General features: G+C 35.7%; 2 protein-coding genes across 2 annotated transcripts in view; both read left to right on the forward strand.

Moving 5' to 3' along the window:
* Window positions 1-129: 129 nt before the first annotated feature.
* Window positions 130-3,591, forward strand: nppa (natriuretic peptide A). Its single transcript, XM_007574407.2, has 3 exons — window positions 130-277; window positions 2,141-2,387; window positions 3,423-3,591. Exons 1-3 carry the CDS (start codon window positions 167-169, stop codon window positions 3,425-3,427), a joined length of 363 nt encoding a protein of 120 aa, XP_007574469.1. The 5' UTR covers window positions 130-166; the 3' UTR covers window positions 3,428-3,591.
* Window positions 3,592-7,515: 3,924 nt separating this feature from the next.
* Window positions 7,516-9,782, forward strand: part of LOC103153470 (immunoglobulin superfamily member 21-like) — a 12,791-nt gene continuing 10,524 nt past the window's right edge. Inside the window, exon 1 of the mRNA XM_007574406.2 lies at window positions 7,516-7,857. Within this exon, the coding sequence (XP_007574468.2) occupies window positions 7,794-7,857 (64 nt within the window). The 5' untranslated portion in view covers window positions 7,516-7,793. The remainder of the gene's footprint in view (window positions 7,858-9,782) is intronic.

Genomic DNA, 9,782 nt, shown 5'->3' on the forward strand with positions numbered 1-9,782 from the left:
GTGTGTCTGTGTGTAGGTGTGTGTCTCTGTGTGTAGGTGTGTGTCTCTGTGTGTAGGTGTGTGTCTCTGTGTGTAGGTGTGTGTCTGTGTGTGTCTGTGTGTGTGTTGCCATGTATTTAGCCTGGGCTGGCGACGGCTGCAGGCTCAGCCTCGGCATCAGGACAGCATGAAGACGGCGGTGGTTTTCACTGCGTTGGCCTTGTTCTGGCAGCACAGTCTGGTTACTGGGCACGCACTGGGACGGCCCTCGATTCCCAGTAACCTGGACCAGTTAAAGGTAGGAGAACCAGCTCAGAGCCGCTGTGGGTGGAGGGTTTGTGGCAGGGGTGTCCAAACCTTTTGTCAAAACTGACAAGTCAATGGAACTCAGGGGTCAAAAAACACCCAACCCAAATTTAAATGAATAGAAATATTAAAATAAAACCAAGCAGTAAAGTTGTTTGATTTTGTTGTTTTTTGTAGAAACAATCCAAAACTTTAAAATGATTTAGTACATTTTCTATAGTAAAAGAAACTTGATTTAAAACTTTTTGGGCTTGATTGAACAAATGTATTCAGTTATAAGAAAAAGATCTGAGTTACTTTCTTTCAAAACACTTGCTATATTTAGAAAAGTTTAGTAAATTAAATAAAAGCAGCAAAGTCAGATTTTCAGAAAAAGTTTACTTTGTGTTCTACTTTATATTTTCTATTGTAAAAAAATTACAACGTAAAATATGACTTTTCATCAGGATAATAATTTTACCCTCACTAAGGCCAAATTTATATTATTCTAGGGGGATCGCCCAAAATCACTCCAAGGGCCACAAATGACCCCTGAGCCACACTTTGGACACCCCTGGTTTACACTTTGATGGAGCTAAAAGTGAGAGATGGAAACGGTGAAACAATGTCTTCTTAAGGCAGCCATGTTGGATTTTTTTTTCTGTTTTTAGGTAAAATTTTTATTCCATTTTTAAATGTTTCTCTAATATTTTCTGTCCTTATTGCCAAGTTAAGTTAATGACGCAAAACATGTAGAGTTTAAAATTTACATGGATGAATTGGATTCATTCATCAGGTTTAAATAATATTTGTTGTTGTTTTCACATTAAAACTGTCAGCAGCATCATTTAAACTATTAAAAAGGAAATTTTTTACAGTGAAGCCGTAAAATTCGGCCATTTTGCTGTTCATGTTGGTAAACTCAGAACTTCTGAATGGAATGCAGCCGAAGCTCAGCCTTCACAGCGTAAAGGTTGTTTTTAAATGGTTGCATAAAAATTGTTATCGTGATGAATTGATGACAAAAATGTCTTCCTGTGACATCTGCTTCAAGAATAAGTCATTGTATGTGTAAACAGAATGTAGAAATTTATTGTAGAGATTTAAAAACATAATTATAGAATATATATATTATATAAAATACTGCAGTTACAACATATTCGTCTAAAATGTACAAACTGTTCTCCATATTAGTGTAAAAGAAATGACTAACAATAAAATCTCAAACTGTTTAGACAACAGATGGGAGAATTTAGAGTTTAACCGCTGCTGAGAGGAAGGACCTTCGATAATGCTTCTTAGTGCACAGAGGATCTCCGATGTTACCATCAACAAAAAAGAAAGAAAATGGGCTGAAAAAATAATGTATGCATAGAAAAAAAAGCTGAGTATGACAAAAATTATGGAAATAAAAGCAAATAATGACGATTTATTATAATTTTCAGTCTTTTCTGGATGATAAAGATGTTAGTTTTTCAGACTAAAAACAATCCTGAGTATCTTCCACAAAAATAAAAAATAAACCTGCAAGGCTGGAAACCCTGATATTTATGTTACTGTAGAAACGTTTCACTATGATGGAAAATTGATATTTAGTTTATGCACAGGAGCAAAAACCCTGATAAAATGTTTTAAAACATTTATTCTTTAGCAATATTTATATTGATCCTAGACCTGTCACAATAACAACATTTACTGGACAATAAAATAAATGATAATACTGTTGTTTTGAGACCATTTTCTAGTAATATGCTACAAATAATGCAGGAATTAATTGATTTATTGATTATTGTAATATATATAGTAGATTGTGCCTCATAATTTGAAGCGTTTTTCTCTGAATCAGTTTAACTTGGAGCCGTTTTTACCTCTGCAGTCGCTGCTGGAGCGGATCGAGGAGACTCTGGCTGACGAAGCCCGGGAGGAGGCGGATTACGAGGAGCCGACCCAGGAAGCCGAACCGAGCTGGAGCCCGGAGCAGCAGAACCGGCCGTCGGAGGCGGGTCAGCGGAACCGGCTGAACGACCTGCTGCTGAGCCTCAGGAAGCGGGCCTCCAGCTGCTTCGGCGCACGCATGGACCGGATAGGAAACATCAGCGGCCTGGGATGCAACAGCGGCAGAGGTACCACAGGGTCCATGTCAGGGGGGTCCAAAGTGCGGCCCGGGGGCCATGCGGGGCCCTCTGATGGACTTTCAGTGGCCACCCAACTTTAATTCAAGAATTAAGCAAATCTGGCCTGAGAGCGTAGTGAACCGAGGTGAACCGAGGTGGCCGATCGCCGATTACTGATCTTTAAAAAACCTGACCTGTCGATTCTGATTCTGGCCAATACCAACTTATTTTTTATCTGAAATGTTGCTAAATGTAGCAAGAAAATGGATGAGTTGGTATACTCTGTCACTTTTTATTTAGTTAGCTCAACGTTTAACTAAATGTTTAGTTAGCTCTGAGCTAGCTCAATGTTGTACGAGAGCTACGTAGTTAAATTGCTTACTGAACATTCGTTGGGAGCAGAACATTTAGTTAAATTAAATGTTTAGATTATCAACTAAATGTTTAGCTCCTAATAAATATTTAGTCAGGAGCTAGATATTTACTTTGTACACTAGATGTTTAGCTTCAAATTAAATATGAAATCTGGATCTTTATGTCGCCTCATCATTAGTTTTCATCTTCCCTGGTACATTTCAGCTAGCTCAGAGCTAACTAAACAATTAGCTAGCTAAGAGCTAAATAATCAACTAACTCAGAGCTAAATGTTGTAGAGCTAAGTCCTTAACTTGCTCATTAAAAATATTTAGTTGGGATATAAATATCTAAGTATTTAGCTTATTTTGTACACTAAATATTTGGCTTCCAACTAAATATTTAATTTGGAGCTAAATATTTAGTTTGCTAACTAAGTATTTAGTCTGAGACTGTGAGCTCCATAAATTAAATAACAACATGGAGACTTTTAAAAATGTACTTCATTGTTTTTATTTTTTGAGAAGCTAAATACCCCAAATATAGACGTTTAGTTTTGTGTAACTTTACCAACGACCGCCCATATTTCCAAACCTCAAAACAAAAATGTAACTAAAACTTCCCCTTCTAGGTTGACATACTCTCACAAATATCCATAAATTATTTCTCTGTTTGTGTTTTCCCCTGCAGGGTAGCCGTACGGATCGTTGGATTATTCTGAGCCTGAAGCCATGACTGTCGTCCTGCTCCGGTGAAAATTGATTATTGATCATGTAAATATGAGTGGTTCACCCTCTGAAGTGGAAATTTATCTGCCAGCCAAATATGTGTCGTTTTCTAACACATATTAAATTAAAGGTAAAAAATTGACTTTTTTATATTTATATAAAAAATTCACATTGCAGCTCAGTACAAAGCTTTCACAGTTTAGTTTAATTTAATTAATTAGTTTTAATGATGTATGCAAAAGACACTGCTCATGTTAGATCTATAAATGAAATGTTAAATTAAATGAGATGCCCACCATGGAAATGTTTTGCCAGTGTAATAATTTAGAAAACATTTTTTTTGTTTTCATCATAAATGTGTAAGAAACATTTATTGATAAAATGTGGAAATATTCTTGTTGCTTTGTTGAAACTAACAACTAAAACAGTTTCCTTAAAAAAACGTTTCAGTTCTCCTCATGTTTAATTAAGGATACAAACTAAATATTTAGATTATTTAGCCTGCTAATTAAATATTTAGCTTCAAACTAAAGATTTAGCTGAACAATCTGATGTTTAGTTTGGAGTTAAATATTTAGCTTGCTAATAAAATATTTAGTTTGAAACTGACATTTATAAATGAAATTCTGTTATGACAAACTAAATAATAATTTGTGAGCTAAATATTTAATTTGAAGCTAAATAAGTTAAATTTAAGCGTTGTAATATTTAATTAGAAAACTAAATAATCTAAATATTTAGGTTAGCTTACTCAGCTAAACTAAATAATTTAAACTAAATAGCTTATTTAGCTACAATTGTGTTTACAAACAAAATAAATTGTAAAATATTTTTAGTATAGAACTAAAAATATTAAGTTTCTCAACTGTATATTGAGTATTTAGTTGTAAATATTTACAACTATTTAGTCAGTAAATATTTAATTTAAAAACTAAATATTTAGCTTATTTAGCTAGCTAATTAATCAATCAATCAATCAATCAAATTTTATTTGTATAGCACATTTCAGCAGCAAGGCATTTCAAAGTGCTTCACATAATTAAAATAAAAACAGCATGTGACACTGAATAAACAGGGAGAAAGAGAAAGACATTTTGAAAAAGATGAAAAAAGATGAAAACATTAAAACCCCTTTTAGGACTTCAGTTAAATGTCGTTTAACTGGGGCTCTGACCCTCTGGGACTTTAGTTAAATAAATATTTAGTTTTAAATTGCCATGTACAAATGAAATGTCAGACTAAATGACCCCAAATTATTGCTGTTGGTCTTTAACTTTATAACTTCACAAACAACAATCAAACCACTTTAACGTTCAGGACCACCAAAATAAATGTCCTGATTTATTTCCACACAGAGCTGGGGGGCGGGGCTTGTTTTGTTTTTCATATTACACTTCATTGAATATTTGAAAATGTCTTCAGCTTTAATGGTTTAATTATGTTACATAAATCTCCCAGTACTGTTAAAATTGATGTTAAATCTCCATGTTCTAGTTTTTATGACTGTATGTGATATGATTAAAATATTACCAACATAGTTTTATTATCCACATCAGCTGACTGTTCAAGTAAATCTGTTGTTGATTTTAATCCACTTTTATCTGAAGATTAGATCATTTTAAAAACAAATTAAATAAAGTGACTTCAGACCAATCAAATCCTGTTTTCTTTCTATCATCATGAGTGTCACAGCACAAGGGAGTCGCAATAAAAACAGTAAAACTGTTTAACAACATTCAGAGGGATAAACTGAAACAAACACAAAGCAGATTTAAAGCAAAACAGAAATAATCACCTTGACAAAAACCCAGGAAATACTGGAGCCACCTCAAGGATAAGAGGGTACCGTAAATATAAAAACAGGGAGAAGTACATTGCTGCCAAAATTTTTTTAGAAAAAAGAAGTTTAAAATTTGCTAGAAAAAAAATGACATTTTCTGAGTTTTAAACGTCAAAAATGTTCAACTTTTGTCAAAATGTGTGAGGATTTTCAAGCCAACATTTTGAGATCAGAAATTTCCAAGTTTTTTTTTCTAGAAAAATGCTTAGTTTTTTGGCAGAAATGTACTCCCTCTTTCCTTTCCATTCAGGCTGCTGTAGATTAGAGCAAGTTGAGTAAATTTCTGCAAAAAACTCAGAAATTTTCAAGTTTTTTCCTAGAACATTTCTGAGACTAATCGCAAAATTTCAGATTTTTTTTTTTTATAGCAAATTTTCGACTTTTCAAGTTCATAAATTTCCTTTCTTTTTCAAGCAAATTTTGAGATCAATCTCAAAATTTCTGAGATTTTTTGGCAGAAATGTTCTCCTTATTTCCTCATCTTCGGTGGCCGTAATTTGCCGCCATCGTAGGCGTGAATCTGTCGCTCTGCGGCCTGAAAGCTGCTGTGCATCACATCAAGTAAAACCGACGGCCGTCAGATGATTCATTCTGTAAATCTGTTTTTAATTCGCACTGAATCTAACTGCATTGGACAGGCACTGAAGAGGGAACGCCACTGTGGGTTTGTAATGGTGGGACTGGGAGAACTGGACTGTCCACCCACATTACAGAGATCCTGCTGATCAATCAGACCATGATGATGATGATGATGATGATGAACGAGGGGAACATCTGGAGCGACGGCCGACAGCTGCAAAACTAAACCGTCCTGAACTCGACATCCTCTCACATCCAGGCGTTAAAAACCGGAGGAAGCTGCAGATTTTCCTCCTTTTCCATGACAAATAAATTCAGGCTGTAAAGCGGAAAACCTGCAGCGGGATTCAGAGATATGATCGAAGTCGTTCCGATCCTCCTGTCGCTCTGGGTAACTTTCCACCATTAACCGGCCCAGAAACACGTCGCTAAGCTAACAGCATGGCCGGAGCGTGGGAGCGCGATTTAAGGGATGACTGAAGGTTATGATCAGAATAATTACAAATCAGTTTCTTTACAAACCCAGAGTCTGGATCTGCCTTATTGTCTTCAGATACCAGAGGTTAGAAATCCAACCCGACACTCAGAGGGAAGCAGGACGGCTGAATTAGTTTGTTTCTGTTTCACCGAATTAAATATCAGCGGCTTTCAGCAGAGATGCTTCCTATAGTTTATCAGACAGCGCCCCCTGGTGGTGAATCCATTTTATTACTGTCTCTGTGTCCAGGCTGAAAAACAGGACAGGATTTCTTTGCTGGAAGAGTTTTTCCTTGAACAAAGTTTTCTGCTCCGGTTCAGACAGTTAGTTTTAACTGGTTTAATTACTTACACACTGTTGTTTATGGGCTGCTGTTTGTAAAGTTAAACATTCAAAAATTATCAGCAATAATTTGGATTATTGTAAAAAAAAAAAGAATGGGGTCATTTTTCAAAGTCATATTTTCACCTTGTTACGCATTATTTATGAATGTCATTGTTTCAAACAAAATGATTTAGCTAGCAAGCTATTTACCTTAAAGAATAAATATTTGGCTTCAAACTAAATATTTAGTTAGCAGGCTAAATAAGTTAAACTCTGCAAGTTAAAAAAAAAAATATTTAGCTCTAAATATTTAGTTAACAAGTATATTTAGTTTAAAAACTAAATTTTTATTTGGCATCCTAAATAAGCTAAATATTTACTTTTAATAACAAAATATTTATGTAGGCTAAAAAATATTTAGTTTGCATCTAAATATTTAGCTAACAGATTAAATATTTTGTGAGCAAGCTAAACTGGCTAAATATTTACCTTTAATATGTAGAGCTAAACTAAATATTTAGAGCTGGCGCAGTGACTGTTGCTGTAGATCCAGTGGTGAATGTGTTATTTCCCATTTTGAGTAGATTCAGTCCTGGGAGTCACTAGAAATCTAGTTAAATTGGTTGGTAATAAATGTTGGTGCAGGTGCAGAAACTGTGGAGATATTTTTCAGATTGTGAGGAAACATTCCTGCTGCAGGTCATGCTGACTGCCTCACCCTAACTGGCCTTCTACAGTTTACCAGATCAGATCGCATTGCATTAAAATTGGATTAAATTGGGATATATTAAATTGGATTTGATCCTGAACCTGACTGTTCTTGATTGGGTTGAATCGATTGGATCACATGTAACTGGATAAGAGAGGGAAGCTGTGTGAGAAACCTTCTGTTGTAAAGTGTTGATTTGATAATAAATCCAGGTTAAATAATTTCACATTAAGTTACGAGTCCAGAGAGCGAGAGAGAGCGAGAGAGAGAGAGAGAGAGGGTGTTGAAGCTGCAGTAATCCTGTGATATAAACCTGCTGAGCCGCTGCATTCAGCCTCAGTGGGAGATAAAACCAGCCTGATAGCAGATGGAGCGTCCGCAGGTCTGAGCTGCACTCAGCAGGATGAAACGTCCGCTCGCTCTCTGCTGCTTCCTCCTCCTCTCTCACACCCTGAGCCCAACGAAAGGTAAGAACTGCGTCTAAAGCTGCCCCACAGCAAAACTCCTACTCAGTTCAGGTCCCTCCATGTGTTTGTTTTTAGCAGGAGAAAATAAGCATTTTTCAGGGATAACATGATAAACAGCCTTTTAGCTAATCCTGGCTTTTTTACAGAAATATTCATTAAAGTGTCCCTAAAAAAATTACTTAAATTTAAATTTTTTGTTGTGTTTCTCTCATTTTTATGAAGTCTCTTTTTCAAACTGCTTTATCCTTTTTACTCCCACTTTCATTAAAAACCTTCCCTGTGATCCGGTTGGTGTTCGTTTTATTTTTAATCATCATCAGAAATGATGATCTCATTATTTTAATTTAATCACGCTCGACTACATCTCATTCCTAGTAATGGGGTTAGTTCATTAAGCACCAGCACAAATGTACAATTAAAGGGGCTTTTTGGCATATGTAGGGTGAAGTTTTGTAAAAAGAAAGAAAAATAACATTTACATTTCAAACAAGTTACAAATGCTGTGGAGTTTGTATATTTTTACACATGAAATCAAAAAGATTTCTTGCAGGAGACACTGTGTGTTCGATAGGAATGTACACAAAGCGAAAGGAGACATTTAAACCATTCCAATCAGTTTGGAACCAGAGCTAACTACGCTAACGCTAAAGCGCTACACTAACATGGTATTTAAAAGAAGCTAAATATTAACTAAAAAGCTAGTTCTGCTAATCCTAAAGTACTACACATGGTATTTAGCAGAAGCTAATGCTAAAGTACTAAAGTGATAACTTAAACTTAATTCCTTGTTAGTGATTTATAATTTATCTGAAAAATTTTACCTTGTGGAAGCTAAGTGCATTAAGTGTTTTCTAAGTTAGCAAAATGCTAAAGTGCTAAACAAAACTTAGCTCTGTTATGGGCGGATTAGCGGAAGTGTTCATACTACTGATTGAAACAAACACTCATCTAAGACATTGCTTTTGCTAACCACCACTCCTTCCTTTCCCCTCCTGCACTTATTGCTGACTCAGCAATCATTCTTTGTTATTGACCATTTGTAAACTACGTCACTTGATCACCTGCAGGCGCCATGATGGATCTTCAGAAGTGACACTTGGAATATTATTAGCTAGCTTAGAAACCGACCCAAACCATCTCCCTCTTCATTTTTTATGTTCCTAAATCCGACTTTGCCTGATTTTATGCTACATGACTTGTTCCATCATGTCATAAACAACGTTTCCCCTCACACTAGAGCAGATTTAAAACCATGCAAAAGTCTCGGTGCTAACCAGTTTTCTTTTACACATTTTATTTATCTTCATCATGATGCAATATTCTATCACATTTTATTAATCTTACTCACTTATTAAGTAAGAACATTAATCTTCTTACCTTGTTAGAAGTGTTCGCTGCAAATCCGTGAAGACACCAAAGGTTGCCAGTCTTTGGGATTGTCGGCTGCTATCCATCTTTCCTGGTTACAGGGATAAAACAACGTACAATAAAATGACGATGAAAGTTTGGCTCGCGTCCCTCTTTGTTTGTACAGCCAACCGCGCATCACTATGGCATTTTTACACTGAAATAAATTAAATAAAAACGACATTAGGCGACCATCTGTCTGTTTTTGACAAGCATTAACAGTGTAACAGTGGTTTGTTGCCCCCTAGTGGTAAGAATACAGATCCAGGGACAGTTCATGGTAGGCCAACTTACTACGAAGCGGGATGTTCTGCCATTCACGCTTTCAAACTCTAACCAAGAAAATCATAAACAGAGTTTGAATGGGCTCTTTGCACCTAAGGCGTTGACGTCACATCTCCAGGAGCTTAATGCGGCTCACTTTTTTCCGCTTTGAGTTACCATGACTGGTAGAAAAGACTAAGTCGTATTTCAGATGCAAAAAAACAATACTATTAACATTGTTGTCTTCCTAATAT

This window comes from Poecilia formosa, unplaced genomic scaffold (genome assembly GCF_000485575.1).
Source record: "Poecilia formosa unplaced genomic scaffold, Poecilia_formosa-5.1.2 Scaffold351, whole genome shotgun sequence".
Taxonomy (NCBI): domain Eukaryota; kingdom Metazoa; phylum Chordata; class Actinopteri; order Cyprinodontiformes; family Poeciliidae; genus Poecilia; species Poecilia formosa.